This window comes from Aotus nancymaae, unplaced genomic scaffold (assembly GCF_030222135.1).
Source record: "Aotus nancymaae isolate 86718 unplaced genomic scaffold, 86718_ANA_hifiasm-v0.15.2.pri h1tg000014l, whole genome shotgun sequence".
NCBI classification, from domain to species: Eukaryota; Metazoa; Chordata; class Mammalia; order Primates; family Aotidae; genus Aotus; species Aotus nancymaae.
In genome coordinates, this window is record NW_026988425.1 from 53,479,385 (window position 1) to 53,500,571 (window position 21,187).

Below are 21,187 nucleotides of genomic sequence, written 5' to 3' on the forward strand. Positions count from 1 at the left end.
ATAAAGGTATATGTTCTGTACATATACATATATATATACACATATATTTTACATAATTCTCTATGTTCATATTATATCCACATACTTATAATACATATATGATGTATTTCACCCAGGAGATACTTCAACTTTTCAGAATATTGTATATGAAGTCTTAGTGCAACAAACTGTTCTACTTTACTCCCTTTTAATTTCTGGGTATTATTTTAACATATAGACTGCACATCCTTTGTTAACAATTCTCTATAAAAGAAAACTTAAGCAAACATTCTCTATAACTTCGCATTTATAGAGTATATACGGCATATATCATATTAAAATGTATGGAATGCTAAAGTACGCTATCTATAGATTATAGCAATGAAGTCCTCACCACCATAAGGCAAATAAAAAGTAACTTCCTTAGCCAAGAGCATTAGGGAAGAGATAAACAAATCCATTACAAAGGACGTTAAATGCATTTGAAACAGCCTCAATAAAATATCCAAGCTCCTGGGAACACAAGGTATCTAACTACTGATAAAATGGTTTTCAGAACTACTGAAAGAGAATAACACACAAATACCCATGTCTAGCCAAACAAACTGTACACCTATTGAACTTCCAGTAAGAAATGTTTGGTTAAAAAGAAAAAGCTATTTTACCTTTTTTATAAACAAGCAACAGAATAAAAAGTGATAGAGCACTCAAGCTCATGGCTAACTTTACTGTGTGGCCACAAACATACTTCTTTAGAGTGACTGGGTAATAGTACTATTTTTTGTTCGTTTAGTCTCTGCTCTTCTCCATAATTCTAAAATTATGGAGTTCTTTCCACAGTCAACACATCTCTAACAGTTACGCCAATTTTGGTTGATTTCTGGCAATTACAACACTTAAATATTCATATTTATTGCTGAGGATGTAATAGTAGGGCAGATCAGTATTGGATTATTTGTGTCTTGTTGTTAATATTTACTTTTTGTAAGCATTTCTTGGTTAAGTTCAGGATTCAATATCAAGGCTAAGTATGATTTGACTTTTTAATTAAAATTTAATGACCAGTTTCAAAATGAGTGTCATTTTACAAAGCACTTGCCATATAGATATATTACAATTTACCCAAGGTCTGAGTGATCTCAGCCACAAATATTTAGAAATATATTTCGGACTTTTATAAACTATCTTCTATTCAAGCCGTATTGAAAGGTCTGCACAATATAAGACAGGATGAAAGTAATGTTCTGAATTGGAAACAAACAAACAGAAAAAATGAAATTGATTGTGACTTTAGAAAACATTAGGTGTTGACTCTCATTTCTAAATCTAATCCACAAATATAGATGTACCCCTAAGAATGTTGGCTTGGCCATTTTCTGTGTTCACATCTTCAATCCCAACCTCGTTTTACTTTTTGCTTGATATTTGTCTACTTAACTTCATTGATTTGTCTTGCAAATTCCCCAAATCAGTTTCTCTCTCAATAAATCATTATCTTTGTCCTCCAACCTGCTGCTTGTTTTTTCCTAATCCCTATTTCTGTTAATTGTACAACTCTTATACCAGAAATCCAGGATTCATCATGGTGTCTGGCTATCATCATGAAAAGAGCATCCTCTTTTCTTCATTATACAAGTTTGCAAATCTTGCAAATCCTTCCATCACAATGTCTCTAGCAAACATTCCTTCCTATCCATTTTATTCCTAGCATGCACCATTCCATGTTAGGCCCTAATTACCTGCACTTTTTGAAAAAGAAAAACAACAACAAAAAAAAAACTCTTTACTTTTCCTGATAGATTTGCATATAGCCATTGCAGAAACACAGAATTAAAAAGAAAACAAAAGTTAATACTATAACCCATCATCTTATTAACTACCACCTTATTACCTGTAAAGTAGATTATTGCCGTAAGTCCCCTCACTAGCCTCCTTACTCTAGTCTTCTGGTATTCCAAGCTGTGTCTTCATTGCTGCCACTTCATTCTTTCTTAAGCAAAGCTATCATCATAGGACCCCTCTGTTTAAAATCTTTAATTAATTAAAACCTTAGTTTAGAAAATATTCTTTAGCTTAATTTTCATGACCCTAAAAATATAGTCATCCTCCTTTCCAGTTTTATTTCCCATGAGCAATCCATGATTGCTTCTCAAGTTCAATAAATTTTGACTACACTCAAATTTTTTCTATAAATGTATTTTCCTACATCTACACCTTTGTGAGACTGTATTCCCAGCCTGAGAAGCCCTTCATCCTCAACTCTGCATAACTGAATGCAAACACCAAGAATAAATGTCATTTTATCTACAAAGCCTTCTCTGATACTCCCAGTTGGAAGTAAATTCTCCCTTCTCAGAGCTGCCAAAATATTTTACTCCTGCTTTCTCCATGGTATTTAACAGAACACAAGGGACAATATTTAGAGAACAGATGACTGGTCCTTGGGTCCCAACTACAGGATTTAACTTCGTGTGTGTGTGTGTGTGTGTGTGTGTGTGTGTGTGTGTGTGAGACAGAGTCTCACTCCATCCCCCAGGCTGGAGTGCACTGGCACGATCTCAGCTCACTGCAGCCTTCATCTCCCAGGTTGAACCAATTCTTGTGTCTCAGTCACCAGAGTAACTGAGATTACAGGTGCATGCCACAACACCCCGCTAATTTTTATTTTTGGATTTTTAGCAAAGACAGGGTTTCACCATGTTTCCCAGACTGGTCTCAAACACCTGGACTCAAGTGATCTGCCCACCTCCGCCTCCCAGAGTGCTAGGATTATGGTGTGAGCCACTGCACTCAGCCACATTTAACAAACTTTATGGTCTTCAGCAAGGCCTTTGAATCTGCTGGGTTTTCTTACCAGTTGATGTGACAGTCAAAGAAAATAGTATATGACTATCTACTTTGCAAACTGCAATGTAACGTGAGTTCATTATCTGCCAGCCACCTCTTTTTGGTACTGTCTTTCAGGTGAGTGCCTCTTCTTTTATGACCTAAAAATTTGTAAGACCATACCTGAATAGCCCAGTTGGTGGTCAGTGTTTGGTCTAATGTCTCCTAGAGGACTATTAAAGTCCTTATGTATTATAATTTATTTTCCCTTTGAATTTTTGCCTGAGTGGTTAGACTGATTTTTTTTGAAGACTGAGAATTTTTCTTTCTCAGTTTTGCATTCCTAGCTAAAAACTTTGAAATCAGTTCCTATTCAGTAAATGTTTGCAGCACAAGTGAATGTATGAGTGAATTAAATGAATGAATGAATGAATTTACTGGTATCTTAATGTTGTGAACAGTTATTTATGTTTAGTATTTATCATCTGTCTTTAGATTAAGCTCTATGTGGGCAGGTTCTTTATATGATCCATGTTTGTATCCTTATAGTTCCATGTGCATTATACGAAATAAATACTTGCAGAAAGCTGAATAGAAAAAGGTAGCTGAGCTGGATGACAAGGTAGGAGGTGCCTGTGCATACATCTTCCTGTACAACAGTTTTTTACTAATGTGCATGCAATCTTAACATTTGTTTAATTCACAAATGAGGCTAATAATATTCATTATTGACATTAAAGTTTCTCTTCAAATTGAACAAAAGAATGCCTATAAACATAGATACATCTTTTGATGGTAGAGTAACACAAACTTCAGTGGAGTAGTATCTTAGGTTATGTGGCAAGAATCTGACACAGTCACTTTTACTACCAAGAATCCCCTGAGTCATCCAATGTAAGGCAAGGTGTTCACACAAGACAGTACACCAAGGGAACTGAGACAGGAACAGAGTGGTAGATTCACATCTCCTACCTCAATCACACTTACTAGTGAACATAGATCCACTGCTTGTGTTGGCAAATGGAGCAACTGGAATTGCTCTATTGCAATTTTTATATCCCCCTTCCTCTATCTCTCCCATTTTACTTTGTGCGTATATTTGAATTTGCAGCAGTAAGTGCTTGGATGGTGCAACTGTACTCAATTGTTCTTTTACAGTATCAGTCAGGTTCTCCTTTGTCACAGGACATGTAAAAATCTCTCAATAGCTTAGAAAGATAAATGAGTCTGTGTAAACCTCATTATTTCTTGTGTAACTTAATCTCAGTGACCCTATTGTAGCCTAAATCCTAGTGTGACTTGGAGAATCCAGTGTGGTAAGTAAAAGTGGCAATTTACCTTTAAAAACTGCCAGTGATGTGCAGGCTAACACTCATCTTTCTGCTCTATTTTGAGGTGACTCTAAACATATACTAAAGTCAGAGACAACAGCAACCCCAGGGCTGGAATGTTCTGCTTCCACAGAACTCATCATACTGCATTCCCAGCATCAGCCTTAGAATTCAAGTGGGTTTTTCCTCAGAGGGAAGACTTTGCTGATGAAATGAAACATTAGGCAGAAGCAAAATCTCTCGCAAGTCAAAATGGCCAAGAACTCCCTTGCTAGCAGAGTATGAATCCTACCACGAGCAACAGAAAAAGAAAATTAGATTGTGGTACACTTGATGTCATAGCCACCAGATTATTAGCACAAGAAAAAAAAAAACAACAACAAGAAAAGAAAATGGGAACTCAAAGAGAACAAAGAGCTTCTGGTATTCACAGTGTTCTTGCTATGTACATGATGGATTGCCATGGTAACACCAGTATCATATGAATCATCTTACATCGGATACCAGCATACACTGTTCAAAAATAACAGCACAAACAAGAGCACATATTTTTAGTCAGAGTAGCAGGGGGCAGGAGGGCAATTTAGGAAAACTGTTTACCTAAGGGTGAGTTAAATAATTTGTTATCGCACAACAGACTCTGAGACTTCCGTATGCGTGTGTGTTGCATGGATTAAAAAATCAATGAGTAAATGTCATATGCTTCAGTAATTCCCTACAGAGTATGATAAACTGAAGGTTATACATTTTGTGAGCTGGTTTATTGTGAATTCTCATACAATCATAAGCTTAGATTTCAAGAAATCTTACAAGAATTTTGAATGTTTTCATCATGAAAATTAGGCATATTGATTGTTTTCTGATTCAGCCATTGCTTATAAAGAAACATCACAGTAGTATAACTTGTATTTTTAAACTTGATGTCAATTATAAAACCCTGGAACAGAGTATGTTTTGGTGTAATTTACTAGTGCTGCAGAAATGTAAATATTGCTATAACAATCAAAACCAACAAACAAACACAAAGACCTTTGAGGTGGATTATATGGAAACACACAATGTAAAGATCACTTGAGAGGCTCTTACACAGTTGGCAGTATTAATAAAGACAGAGTGGAAGGGACTGATACAAGAACATTATAGGTAAAAGAAGACTTGATGATGAGAAACAGTGTTAAGATAAAGGAATATGACTAAGGTGACTCTATGTTTCTAGCTTAGATAACTCTGTAGTAATCAATCAGACCAAGAAATAAAAGAAATAGACCAGATTGTAAGAGTAAGATGATGAGTTCAATTTTAACCATGAGAACAACTAAAACAATTGCAAGCATAGTATATTCAAGCTCTGACCACTCCTCCTGTTTAAACTTAGTATAAACATAGACACATCTTTTTAAGGTAGAGTAACACAAACTTCAGTGGAGTAACAGGTTATGTGGCAATTTAAGTTACTAGGTAATTTATACAACAGTGGAGATGGCATTAACTTAGTATAAATGTAAAGAGGAGGAGTGGTCAAAGCTTGAGATGTACATTTAGAAGTTGCTGAAATAATTTTTTTAAATAAAAAAACTCATTGCTTGCTAATGGAATGAATTTAATATGTTTCTCCAAAAGGGGTACACATGTATTTACTTTCTGATTACTTCTGTACTCTCAGTTGAAAAACAATGAATTTTACAAGAATTTATTGAATGTCTATTATGTACCAGGATGCAGACAAAGCACTGGACACATAATGATTTAAAACATAAGCTTGAACCTTGTTCCCATGGTCCTATGATTGAATGTGAGAGGAAGCCCTTAGGCCAACAAAATATGTAAATATGTAATTACAATTGTGAGAATGGCTCAAAAGGAGACAAGAGCCCAATAAGAGTATAAAAATAGGTACCTTACATAGTCTGAGCCTTTGGAGAATGTTGCCCTGGGGATGATGAGCCCTGAGGATGAGTAACAACCTGCTCTTCCGAGAACCACATGAATGAACCCCTGACTGTCTTTTCAAATTCAAAACACATTCCATCTTGTCTGAGGAGTTTATTATCTTTCCCTTGGACACCTGTAACATCCTTCTCTCAAATTTCTTCTCTTTGGGGGCCCTTATCTCTATCACCACTGGGAAAACTATTTTCCTTCCTAGAGCAACCTTCTTAGGGCAATATGAAACACAACATTATGGACCAAGTCCAAAGTCCTGACTATTGCTTGAGAGGCTACTAGTAGATTGGCTGTTCACCTTCTTTTTTGCCTTTGAAAGGTGCCATTCTGAGCCTAGAATACTTGGTCAGCATTCACTATTTCATTGATCACAGTTTACAGAGTAAAACAGAAGGTAATAACAGAAGCTTCACATTTGTAGTTCATCTGTGTAATAGTTTTCTTCAACGTAAGAGCAAAGTCGTGAAAAACTAAAAAGAAAGTTCCAAAGACTTACTAAATAATTTAATGTCTCTTATTGAATGTAGAAATGGGACTAAGATATAAAGGTCACCATGATTGTGTGGTGTCTTGTGCTTCACACTTACAGTAAACATTCCAAGTACTCTAACAATTCTCATTCCACTCCTTTTGGCAAGTGAGAGGCTGTACAGCTGGGTGACGGATAAATGCTGAGCTGATTCAGAACAAAGGTTAACATTTATGACAGTTTTTATTAAACTCTAGCAGTTGGGAATAGATTTGAAAACTGACCTTTTTCTTTTTAAACCTTGGTTGAAAATAAACAATACCTATTGTTTATTTCAATGTTTTAAAATTCTCAATGATAAGACACAACGAATATGTTTTTAAATTGCATTGCCAATGAATAAATTAATAATCACTTGTTTCTCCTTAAAATGAAACAAAGAATTACTGGGTTAAATCATATTTAAAAACACAGTACCTACCCATCTTCCCCAGTTTATTTTTGATACTCTCCTCTCTGCCTTATTACACTTCAGACACCTTTATCCTTTTAGTTTAACACATCAGGGCTTCATTCATGTGGTTCTCAGCAGAGCATGTTGTTACTCATCCTCAGGCCTCATCATCCCCAGGGAAACATTCTCCAAATGCTCAGACTATGTTAGCTGCCTATTTTTACACTCTCATTGGGTCCTTGTCTCCTACGGAGCAGTTCTCATAATTGTAATCACATATTTATATATTTTGTAACTGTAATGAAATTGTCCCTGTCAGGATTTCACACTGTTTCCTTCTGTTGATACAGGAATTCATTCTTTTCCATTCCAATTAATGCAGCAATACATTGCCAAATTCTTCTTTCTAAAACAACTCTTTTCATCATAACACTCTTAAGGAGGAAGAAAGATAGAAAATATATAAATTAAGATTCATTATGATAATGCAGTAACAGACACAGAAGAAAATGAACACAAGCTAGTTAAGGAGGCACTTCCATTTGGAAATACAAAATTATGAAAGGTCTTAGAGGCAAAATCTGTGGAATGAGTGGGGATTCATCACAAAGTGAGGAGAGAATGGAACTCTAGGCAAAAATCAGGTATAGCTAGTAGTTATTTTTACCTAAAATATAGAGTACACATGAGTGACAAAAGCAATTTACAAGGAGGAGAGACACAGGAAGGAATAGATTATGATGGCTTAGAATTTAGCCCTATTTTTCTGGTAGCCACTGAAAAGCTAGTGGTATAAGCATGGAAGCATCATGATGGTGTTTTAGAAAGTGAATCTGTGGATGACAGTCAGGAAGAGGATGTTGATAGAATAAAGAGACCAATTATAAGGCTAGCAGTTTTAAGGCACGATAAAACGAGGTTTGGACCCAAGATGGCAGCAGTGGAGATGGTATGAAAGGGTGACGTGAAGGAGGAAGAATGTACCTGCAACTGGATAGTGCTAGAGTGGTTAGGCTGAGGGAGAGGAAGCATTTAGGAGGACTTCCAGGTCTGTGCCATAAGAAAAAAGGACATGGGAGATGGGGAAGGTCTCCAGGTAATTTTTGTTTCAAATCTATTGAGTTTGACAGCTGGATATACATCTTTACATAGAGAAGAGAATAGGGAACTGGAGATATACATTGAAGTTAGATCTGTTACTACTATTAATTTTTACCCAGATATAGAAAGAATTAGAACAAATTCCAAGGATAATTTAAAGTTTTTTTTTAAGTGAAAGGAAGGGTCTCTCATCAAAGAAAGCAGTTCCTTTGTTTTCAAAGTTTTTCCTTCATAAAATGTGTTCTTTGCTGTATTAGTCTGTTCTCACACTGCTATGAAAAATATCTAAAACTGGGTAATTTATACGGAAAGAGGTTTAATTGACTCACAGTTCCACATGGCTGGGAAGGCCTCAGGAAACTTATAATCATGGTGCAAGGCAAAGGGGAAGAAAGGCACCTTCTTCACAAGGCAGTAGGAAGAAGAAGGAATACTAGCAGGGGAAATGCTGGACGCTTATAAAACCATCAGATCTCATGAGTATTCACTGTCATGAGGGCAGCATGGGGAAACCGCCCCCATCATTCAATTACCTGCCCCTGGGTTCCTCCCATGACATGTAGAGATTATGGGAATGACAATTCGAGTTGAGATTTGGGTGGGGACACAGCCAAACCATATCATTTGCCATTAGGAGGAGCTAGTTATGATGAAAACACTCATGTAGTCACACATTCACAATCGATGGGTCCATGCATGTAGGCAAGAGTTCAGCACAGCTTCATATACCAGGCCAATAGGACGGTCACTTAATACATGTTATCGTCTATGTAATTTTGCCTAATATTTTCATCACTACTTGAAAAGCAGATCTCAATGTTTATTACCTAGCCTGGAGCTACAAGAACGTATTTGATCATTTATTCAGCTTTCTTTAATGAAATCTTAGTAGTCTCCCTACTGAAAGAATAATAAGCCCAGAAAATGCAATAAAGCCGCACTAATTTAGATAAATCATAAGACACTGAATGCTTTATATTATTTAAAAAGTATAGCAGTTGTCCCTTTTTTTGTTGTTTGTTTGTAGAAAGTGGTTTATTTAGAGAGAGAGAGAGAGAAACAGGAGAAGGAGAAAGAAACAGCTAACTCTCACACGGAGTGAGAGAATCCAGAAAGATGGAATCCAGGAGAGGAAAGCAGCTTCCACACTGAGTGGAAGGGAATAGAGAGAGACGGAGTTTAGGAGGGGAAGACAGGCTTCCACGACGGGAGTGTTCATGGAAGGGACTCCAGAGGGGAAACCCAGGAGAGAGAAAGATGGCTTCCATGAAGGGAGTGTTCGTGGAAGGGGGCAGTTGTCCATTTTTAACCAGGCAAGAAAGCATTATCTTGTGGTTACCACAAGAAAGATAAGAGAAAGTATTTTCACGAACACTTAAAAAAATATCAATTATCTAGATATAAATAAAGGTCTTCAAAAAGCTCCAAAGTCCTCCCTAATTTAATTTATTTACATAATGTTTCCTCCACCTTAGCACTACTGACATTTTGGGGCACATAATTCTTTGTGAGAGGCTATCTGTGTATTAAAGGAGATTTAACATCCTTATCCTTTACCTACTTGAAACCATCAGCTACTTCCCACTTATTATGATAAAAAATGTCCCTAGACATTGCCAAATGTTTCCTGCATGGGAGGTGGAGGGTAGAATTGCCCCAGTTGAGAATCACTACGTACCATAATAATAAATTTAATACCTCCACTCCTCTTGAAAAAAGCTATAATAAAGCAAATGTTGGTCTAGGCTTGTTTGAAAGATTACTGAGTTCAAAATAAAGTGGTTGAATTTGATAAAGATTTATTGTTTGCAATGTGTACTTGTTTTTCTTTGGTAGAGAAAATGAGACTTACTCATCTCTGCAATGCCTCTCTCGTGCAGGTTCACACCCATTATTGAGTCCACTTTTATGAACATGAAGTCACTAATTATTCAGGATTCACAGTCCAATTACTATCTCTCTCCACAGTCATTACTATCAAATCATTCCATGAGCACAATTTGTTATGGGCTTAATTGTGTCTCCCCCAAAATTTGTATGCTGAAGCTTTAAACACCAGTTTCTCAGAATGAGACTATATTTGGATATAGGACCTCTAAAGAGGAGATTAAATAAGCCTTCAGCATAGGCCTTAATCCAGTTTGACTGATGTCCTTATGAAAGCAGGAAATTTGGACACACAAAGAAATCCAGGGATGTCTGTACATAGAGAAAAGGCCAAGTGATAACACAGTGAGAAGGTGGCCATCTGCAAGACAACCAGAGTCCTCGGGAGAAGCCAGACCTGCTGACACCTTGACCCTGGATTTCACAGCCTTTGGAATTGTGAGAAAATAAATTTCTGTTGTTTAAGGCACCAAATCTGAGAAAACAAATTTCTGTTGTTTAAACCACCAAATCTGTAGTATTTTCTTATGACAGTCCTAACAAATTAATATACCATTTGAATAAATTAATAGTTTGATGATTAGTCATAAATTTAAGTGCATGACTTTGTGATCATTCCACAGGGAGAGCGCAGGCTGGTTTACCTTCACTCACACTCATTGTATGCCTTCCTATCTTCTGCATCTTTGTACCCTGCTTTTTTTCTGATCCCAGGGATAATAGGGAGAACAGCCTACCAAAGGATTTAAAAAAACAGAGGCCATAAACCAACCCAAATGCCCACCAATGATAGACTGGACAAAGAAAATGTGGTACATATATACCATGGAATACTACACAGCCATAAAAAAAGATGAGTTCATGTCCTTTGTAGGAACTTGAATGAATCTGGAAGCCATCAGCAAACTGACACAAGAACAGAAAACCAAACGCCACATGTTCTCACTCATAGGTGGGTGTTGAACAATGAGAACACGTGGACTCAGGGAGAGGAGCATCACACACTGGGGGCAGTTGAGGGGGGTAGGGTAGGGACAGTGGGGGGTGGGGAGGGATAACATGGGGAGAAATGCTGGATATAGTATACACCTAAAGTAAAAAGAAAAGAAAAGAAAAGAAAAGAAAAACAGCGGCCAGAGAGTATACCAGAACAGTGGCATCACCAGCAACAGAGAGCACAGAGCAAGGAGCTGGGGAAGGACCCTCACCAGCCCCCAGGCAATGGTGTCAAGCCACCAAAATGCAGGGAAGACAGTGGCTGGGGAGGTGCAGCTCTACACCTGACTGTGAAAAGTAGTGCTCAACCCAGCACTTGCTTTCCATTGCCTTGGGGTGCCAGTGGCTACTGTCTCACCACATTCACCGCTACTAGTTTTTGTTTTCCATTTTGATAAAAAAAAATGTTGTGACTTTTCCATTATAGCAAGACAAACAGAAATGGGGCTTACATGTCACAGTTTTTATAACTGATTTTATGAAATTTTGTGCTTCTATCAAATTTCTTATATTTTCTTACAGTTGTAACATTATTTCCCCCTAGGAAATTCCCCTCTGCCACTTCCCACAGTGACTTTTTGTCCTCCTTTCTACAACTTGAAGTTACACACACACACCACACACATACTACATATACACAAATATATACTCTTATGAATATAGAAGTAAATTTCAGGTTCTCCTTTGCTGACCTGGTAATACCAAAATGCAAGATCCCCAATCACTTAAGCCAGTAATCTAAAGTCAGTGCTACATGCAGTTTCTATAGGGAAACAAGGAAGGGGGATTTAATTGATCCAAAGAATAACAGAAGCAAAAGTCTTGCCAACGACTCCATACTGTGGCATACAGGGAAGAGATTTTATACACACACACACACGTGTGTGCGTGTGTATATATATATAAAATAGTTGTGTGTGTGTATATATATATGATACACACACCCACACACACCCCTATGCCAAAATATGTAATATGTATTTTCTAATCATTTATTTATTAAACAAATATTTATTATTTAACCTGTGCTGGGCTATATGCTGGACACTGGGGAAGTAATAACAACCAAGATGTGATCCACACACTCAAAAACTTTACAGCCCATTGGGTAAGAATGGGTTGGAAGAGCCAGATTAAATCAGATTTTTAAATCGGATTTTTAAATCTCTGTATGAAAGGCCAGTCATGATGGTTTGTGCCTATAATCCCAGCATTTTGGGAGGCCAAGGCAGGAGAATCGTTTGAGGCCAAGTGTTTGAGAAGAGCCTGGGCAACATAGCAAGACCTCTTCTCTACAAAAAAATAAAAAAAAAATTAGCGTGGCACAGTGACCTGTGCCTGTAGTCCCAAATACTTGGTAAGCTGAAGTGGACCGCTTGAGCCCAGGAGTTCTAGGATGCCCTGATTTATGATTGCTACTGCACTCCAGTCTGTGCAACAGAGAGAGACCGTGTCTCAAAAAATAAAGAGAAGAAATCACTACATTAAAATTGAGACATAAAGCCTTCATAAAATTGAAAGGAAATTATATTTCTTACAAGAGAAAATCTGAACAGTAGAATTTACGGAGGCTACCAAAAATTAAAAAGAACAAATTTTTAAATCGCAAATATAGAAAGAAATTACAATCATAGATGGTAGGGTTGTCATTTTCTTCAACATTAAGCTTACCTAAGATTTAGTAGCATTAACTGCTTTCTTAATGTCTTCATTGTTGCTCTTGAAATAAAAATTGAGACCGATTAAATGACCATGTGGTCATGTGTCTAATATAGCTGATTTTCAATTTGCAAATAATTTCCCTGTGTTCCAAGAAAAAAATGCTGTTCTTTCAATAAGTCATTATATTATAAGGATATACTTAGCTTTAAATTGAGCTATATTTTGCATTTATGCATTTGAATTCCTACTTCATTTTCCCTGTGGATTTCAGTGAAAAGCCAAATTTCTTTTTGCCACCACAATCTCTGCTTCTTTGGGTAGGCTGAAATATCAACTCATAGCGCCTCTTCTTTAGAGGTCTTTCTCTCCCTCCCTTCCATCCTTCCTTCCTCAGATTTTTTTTAGTAATTAGAAAACAATTTTCTTTCTGCCAAAAACCACAACTGAGATGATATGAAAATAAACATAAACATGCTACTTTAGATAAATCTTAGTCCCAGCAAGCATTCTGAAAACAGAATCAGTTAAATTTTAGGTAGATTTTAGTGAATCTAGGATGATAACCCGTCATTCCAAGTGTATTGTTTTCTCAACAGATTCAAAAGAAGTTGAGGTTTTAAAATTCACAACTTAAAAAAATGAGTAACAGAATAAAAAGACATCCCCTAAGATTTGGATGTTCTTCCATTCATTCATCCATCCCCTCTAACTATTGTTTTCATTACATGTTTGTTGTCATATTTATCCTTTTGTAGAATAAAAGCTCCAGATGTTACGATTTAAGTCAACTTTTTACATAAAACTTATTTAATTGATTTACTAGCTATGGATAAGCAATGTATTCTACTGAAAGAAAAGTTGGGTCTGGTATTTTTACAAATCCCAAGATCTATGCAATTAAATACTAGTTATTGTAAAATGTCTTTCAAATACATTTGCTTGTAAAATATACTGTAATGCCCAATTTTATACATTTGCTTGTAAAATATACTGTAATATCCTATTTTAAACCTAATTAGGAATATGTCTGAAATTTCCTGGGTCTATGCATATACACAACATACATAAAAATATAATCTGACTGACTTGTACAAAAAGTTGATTACATTTAAGCAGAAAAATTAAGGTAATACCAACAGGGATATCAGATAAGCACATGGATTTTGCAACTTGTATGGGTTTGTAGTATCGTCCCACCAACTAAAGAAGGGAACGAGGTAACCAACAGCCACTGAGCAACGTTGGGGGTCTTAGGATACATTTTTCTGAATGTATTTTAAAATACTCGCTTGGTGCTGCTATCCTGCCATAAAGTCAAATAGTGAAAGAGCTGGACAGAAAAGCCTTAATACTCTGGAGAAAAGAATAAAATATTGTCCCTCACAAAAATCAGAAAGTGTTCTGAAGGTTTAGAAGCTTTTTAATCACTTAAATATCCTTTCATGTTTATAATAAGGTGAAATCTGGCAAAATGCATGCTTTGTATGTGAGTTTGCGTAATTAGAAAAAGAAAAATAGAAGTGTAAGATGGTAATGACAGTTTCCAAGTAAAATACATTGCTTTTAGAATTTTGGATTTTTATTATGAGGATTCATAAAATTAGAGAGAAATGGAATTTTCAGAGGGAATGGAACATCTTTATAAATGCTTCCGAGGTTCATGGTTAATTGCTGAATTAAATGACTTTGTACAAAACCAAAATTGGTGACTTTTGGACATATTAGTCAACTATATCATCGCTATTCTGACACTACATAAAAAGGGTGGGGTGGGGGTACAACAGAGATCCAGAACAACAACGACCTTACAGGAAAAATATATAATACTGTTCTGCCCTCCCTAGCGACAAGAAAACAAATGTTTTTGTAGAATCATAACATATGTATTGCATTAATGTGTTATAATGCATTAAGAAATGCCACATATAGATTATGAGTTTCTAGGCATCTGGTATAAATAGCCATAGAGCCATCAATAAATATATCCATTATTTGGCTAAATCCTCTTTCAAATTCTCATCGTGGGTGATTGTGACGGCAATGCAAACACTAACAATCTCTCAAATTCTTAAAATCTACAGACCTTGAAACAAGATCAGCTTTTGCTGAATAGCTAAACTAAGAATATTTCCAGCCTTCCTCCCTAGTTAATTTTTTTTCGAACTACCGGTGTGTTGATTTAAAACCTAACCTCTCACTCTGACCCTCCCTGCTCAGCAGACGTCCAAAGCAGTTACCAAAGGGCAGCAAAACACACTTTCACTGACAAACAACTAGAGGAAAGAAAAGCAGTTACCGTCTCCTCTGTGGCTTAATATCAATTGGCATGTTGATTGCATAAGGTGATCCATGAACATAACCGCTTCGGAATCTAGCCACCTTCCCCAGAGTTAGGTACTCACAGCTGCTTGGCAAACTCATTATATCCAAAAGGCAAGAAGTAAAAGCAAATCTGAGTAGTCACACCAGCATTCCTGGGAAGGCTGGAAAGAACATGTCAGATAGTGGATTTCCGACTTATGCTGCTCACTGGTTGCCCGGTGCTTCTTTTCTTCAAAAGTAAATGCGTGTTCTCGGAGGCTAAGTGCACTACCTTGTTTTCTGTTCATGGATACAGGAAGCTTGTTGCTTATTTCTAACCAGGCTCATGCTCCGATCAATTATTGGCTGAGCAGACGAAGTAGAAATTCTGTAGCTCCACAAAAGCCTGTTTCCACTCAGACCAAATCTCTGAGTAGGCAGCAAGGTTTAATCCATTTTTGTCTAACGTCTAAAGGAACATCAACCTAATGTAACAGTGGTTTGGTAATTAGAGTTATTTACCTGTACACCAAGCATGCATATCTGATAGGATGGAAATAACTATTTGCTATATTTTCAAAGAGGGAATGTTGTTTACTAGACTGATTACAGAGACTTAGAAAATGAGATGGGCACATGGAAATGTTATGGGTGGTTTCCAATTCTCTGGACAAAAAAAAAAATTGTGGGTTCTTGTTCATAAATTACTACTCAAAACAGAACTGAATTTAGCCTCTCAGGAACATAAAAATGGTAAGCAAGTATCTTTATTCACTAAAACGTTGACGGCTATACAATTTTTTTCCTCATTTAAAACACTCTTTCAGAAATCCACCTTCTACCTGCTCTTTGAATGAAGATTTGTTAAAAAGTAGATAGTGAATTTACTAATTATTTGTAAGCTGTTTCTTCCTAACAGTGAAAAATAAGTTGGAAAAATTAAAGGATACTAAATAATTCTACTGAAGGCAGCAGGGTCTTAGAGAAATGCTGCATCTTTAATTAGCCCACAGTTTTTCTAGCCCTTATGCCATTTTCTAGAGTTATAGCAACAAAACCACAAGTGTTCAGGGTAATGTGATGTGAATAGCAGGTGTTCAGAGTATTGTGGGAGATAATTTTTATTTTGAAAAATGATTTTTTTTTCTTTGAGATGGAGTTTCGCTCTTGTTACCCAGTCTAGAGTGCAATGGCGTGATCTCGGCTCACCGCAACCTCCGCCTCCTGGGTTCAGGCAATTCTCCTGCCTCAGCCTCCTGAGTAGCTGGGATTAAAGGCACGCGCCATCATGCCCAGCTAATTTTTTGTGTTTTTAGTAGAGGTGGGGTTTCACCATGTTGACCAGGATGGTCTTGATCTCTTGACCTTGTGATCAACCCGCCTCGGCCTCTCAAAGTGCTGGGATTACAGGGAAAAATGATTTCTTATCCAGGATTTGAATAGACACTCCAGTTTATTTAAGAGTCCTTGGACCTGGAAATGTGTGTTGTAAAAAGGCTACATTTTATTTTTCAGTAGCCAAATTCAGACACTGTTTGGGTTTAAACAGCAGACACTGTTCAAATTCAGAAATTTTAAGCTTGAAAGAGTAGATAATTTTTCTTTTTTTTTAAGTTTTATTTTAGGTTTGAGGGTACATGTGAAGGTTTGTTACATAGGAAAACTTGTGTCATGGGGGTTTGTTGTACAGATTATTTCATCACCTAGGTATTAAACACAGTACCCAATAGTTATCTTTTCTGCTTCTCTCCCTCCTCCCACACTTCACCCTCAAGTAGATCCCAGAGTCTGTGTCCTTCTTTGGGTTCATGAGTTCTCATCATTTAACTCCCATTTGTGAGAACATGTGGTATTTGGTTTTCTGTCCTTAGGTTATTTTGCTAAGGATAATAGCCTCCAGTTCCATCCATGTTCCTGCAAAAGAATGCTCTTGTTCTTTTTTATGGCTGCATAGTATTCCATGGTGTATCATTTCTATTCAATATTTTCTTTCTTATATTTTATGTTTTAATTACAAAATTTACATGCTGTTTTTTAACATGTCAAATGACACAGAAGTGTGTAGATAAAAAAGATTGTTGTCTTTTCCCTTCCTTGGTAGGATTAATGGGAGGGAAAAGACAGCAAACTTTTTATTTATACATACATAAATATACGACACACAATACACACTTACACATATATAGGGGTTCTCCTTCCTTTTTATAATAGAGTGGGCTCATACTACATATAATCCTTTGTCAATATTTTTATTCTTTAAATCAATCATGAAATAAATTATTGTGAATGCATAGAGATCTCTTGAGTTCTTTTCAATAGTTACATTAGATTTCATAGCATAAATGTATCATTATTTATTCAACAAGTCCTTTATTGATGGACATATAATTTTGGACTCATATAAACAATAAACACAGTTGTTAATATATTCTTACTGATTGGTGGATTGGTAGCTTACAAATTGTGAACATTTTTCCCTTTAATAGGCTATGGCAGTTCATATTCCCACATTCACATAAGAAGACATCAACTCCCCCACACTCTTGCCAACACTATCTATTGTTATTCAAGTTTGTTTCTTTAGAGTAGGAAAATAAGTTAGCCAGCTCTCTGAAATATCCAGTGATTGCATACGGTTCCTTACTAAAATAAAACTACTATTAAGGTGCTGGCAAAAGTAAGGACAGCCTATCTGAACTGTATTATATATTGGGACATAAAGAAATGGCTTAGAAAGGCTTTGCACAGGTGTACCAAGGCAGAAGTCTGGAGTCTCATCAGAATAAGAGAACTCTCAAAGCAAAGTTAGTAAATAGTAAATTATTTTTTATTAATTTGCATAATTATGAAGAGAGTAAATATAACAAAAATGCTATTCTTTTACTCTTCAGCATATTTTTCTTAATGAGAATAATATTTCATAATTTAGGAGAAACATCACTAAATTTACAATGTGGAAGTAATGCCTAATGACTGCCAAATAATTGTGATGTATGACTGTGTGTAATTTGTAGATTTTGTGTTTAAGAGGTTCTTTGGACATATTCTTCCATTTGAGAGTCTGAAGAACAAAAGCGAAATGAAGCATTTTTACATGGCAGCTAATTTAGGAGATTGCACAGTAGAAAAGGATAAGATCTACTTCACATAGGAATTTCCTAAGAGGGGTAACAATCAGAAATTGAAGAATAAGATATAAACCTCTATGGAAGAGACCTATGTGTCCTATGATGGGTAAAATTCCATAGTTTTCTTAGCAGGGCATTTTTGCTTGTACCCAGGTAATTATTTACCAAGAGCCTGGCAGGGGCTCCTGGGGATTACCTGTACTTAAATTTAGATGAGAGGGGATTACTGCTAAATTCCAGCCTGCCAAGAATTCAGAATCTGTGAGAACTCTGGCCAACTAGCAGGAGGTGGCCTTTAAGGGAAGAAAATGGAATCCTTCTATCATAAACAATTTCCTTTCTCTGGGGCTGAAGAGAGGTAGTTGAAGACTTCACCTTTAGAAAATAAGAATAACTTTAATTTCATCTAAAGATTAGAACTACCATCCCTAGTAGGCCTACCTCCAAACAAGGCTCAAATCTCACTAAGAAATGGCCAGGATTATCCATCTATGTTTTGTTTGCTTTTGCATATTGGGATTTCTGTGGAAGACAGGTGTAGAGTCTAGCACAAATCTCACTTACCATCCCTATGATTCTAAGCTCTTGAGAACATAAAAACAAAGGGAGAACTCACATGAAGGTATCTGGAACATCAGTTTTCATCACTATGCTAGATGTTGCAATGCTAATAATCCCCTGCACAGCAATTAAAAGTGGTTAGCAAGTAGCAATTTCAAACCATAGGACTTTTCTTCTAATAACTTGAATAATACATATTAATTAAGGTTCTTTTGGCCTTTAACTCTACCCTGGCCTACATTTAGCAATTTTAAATTCTGGAGGAATTTCTTTAGGACATGAGGGTATCATCTGTTCATGACCACATCAAAGCATACAAATTGACTGAATCATTTCCCCTGGCCTACGACTTGGAAGACTCTCTTCTTCCCTCCCCAGACCTTGTGTTCTCTGCTCATACCTGGACTGGAGACTCATGCAAATTGGGGTTTTGCATCTGCTTTCAATTCTTGGAGTTGTTCTTGATTTTGTTCCCTACACCTACTGGTCAATGCATCCAATGAATTGGCTTCAAATATTCCTTATATGCAGAAAAACTCTCATATCTTTATTCAGAGTTCACATTTTTCTGCTGTTATCATCAACTACCCATGAGAAAATTCCAATTGGAAGTTCCATAGCTACCTCATTTGAGCATTTATAATGTAATTCAAATCGACTCTGTCCCTCTCCTCTTCCACTCCCCCTCCCTACCACGTTTCTTCCTATATTCCCTGGTACTACCACCATTCAGCCACTAACCAGAAAATAACTGCTAATCAGGTCATAAACCCTAGAGACATGAATACTATTCATAGTAACAATAATATTAATAGTCAATAGATAATAGCTAACACTGATCAGATGCATTCCATGTGCTAGGCACTGTGGTTGACAGGCTGACTGATTAATTCTCACAAAATATGGGTTGGGTACTATTATCATACTCATTTTTCAGATGAGAAAAACAAGGCACTGAGGGACAAGATATATACCCGAGGTCACACAGAGCGTTAAGTGGGAAGTCAGAGTTAGGAACCAATTCATCTGACTCCAGAGACCAGACTGTACGTTTTACGTCTCTACACATTCTTTAATAATCTCTCTTAATTATTTTTCTTCCTCTATGTTTTGCCTAGAGTTAATATTTCCAATTTTTCATCCTTAAATCTATCCTTCACTTTCCTACCAGGATTATCTTAAAATGAAAATCTTAGCAAACTCATGCGAGAACATGAACATATGACTCCCTTGCTTGAAATCACCCAATAGGTCCACATTATTTAGTAATAAAGTTCAAAATTAAAATTCCAATACCCAGCACAGAGATGCTCTGTGGTCTTTCTCTTCCTTTCTCTCCTGCATCAGCCACAAATAACACCTGCTAGTGTTCTTCCTGTGCACAATCTGTTCTTCTGCCCCACTGGTGCTTCCCAGGTGACAGGAACTCTGACCAAAACATTTTTCTCTCCTTTGTCTGGCTGGCTAACTCATTTTAAGTATAATCTCTTCCAAAAACACATTATTCATTCCTCATCCTCAGTTTTATTTAGATGCCTTTCACCTATTTTCCAGACTCATAGGACTTCAGCACACTGTTTCATAGCTGTTCATGCATTTACAACTCTTTCCCATAACACTACAGTTTCTTGAAAGCAGGAACTCTGCCTTCTTTGACTTTGTAATTCCAGCACCTAAAACAGCATTTGCTTATTGAATAAGGTAGCTGAAGTCTTAAGAACCTGATGTTCCAAAGACCTGTTCAAGTCTCTCCTGAATTCCCTTCTCAGTCACTCTCCCCAGAATAATGATTATAAATATTTGATGACTGAAATACATTGGAAGTAGTGGAAATACATACACTCATCATATGCAATCAAACAGAAATACTTTGCAAAGAGTACCCAAAGGAACATGAGAGCAACATCTTTTCTCGGGAAGCAAGGGATGAATATAGGTTTTAATTGGAGGTGATGGAGATGTGCCTGCCTGGGCTACCAGTTTCAGTTCAGTAAAGAAAAGTTATCCAAATACTTGAATAAGCTCAGCATATTGCCATTATTTAGTCATGCTCTGTGTTTTGAGAGTGTACTGGCAAATTCAAAATTAATTAATTAATTAATCTTCTATTAAGGATCAGCTACTTATGTTCATATATTAGCTTTCTCTGATAAACTACTCTTAAACACTATATATTACACTTCACATAGTCTTATGCACAATGTCTACAGTCAGAAGGAAATAACGTAAGTGCAAATAAAGATTTAAATATCATGAAATTTATCACAGTGTTTTACAAAATAAAAAGATGTAAATATCTTAAATGCCAAACTACTTAAATAAAATATGGAATAGCCAATCAGTGTGAATATCATGAATTCATTAAAATAATGATATTGAAAACTGTCCCTTGGTATTTACCTAAATAAGTTGAAAACTTACATTCAAACAAAAACCTTCATCAGTTGAAACAGACACACTATTCTGGTAAAAGATGTTAACATTCTGATGGATAATAAGTTTCTCAGAAATTTTATTTGCATGATCCAGTCTTTCAGATTGTAAAAAC

General features: G+C 36.4%; 1 protein-coding gene across 6 annotated transcripts in view; it reads right to left on the reverse strand.

The window, feature by feature from the left end:
* PDE4D (phosphodiesterase 4D) overlaps nucleotides 1-21,187 on the reverse strand; it is a 1,389,427-nt gene that overhangs the window by 443,439 nt on the left and 924,801 nt on the right. Inside the window, exon 1 of one of the 6 annotated variants that reach the window (XM_012457269.2) lies at nucleotides 14,946-15,872. The exons of the other annotated variants lie outside the window; for them this stretch is intronic. Within the exon in view, the coding sequence (XP_012312692.1) occupies nucleotides 14,946-15,070 (125 nt within the window). The 5' untranslated portion in view covers nucleotides 15,071-15,872. Of the gene's footprint in view, nucleotides 1-14,945; nucleotides 15,873-21,187 lie in introns of those variants that run through there. 6 annotated transcript variants of the gene reach the window in all.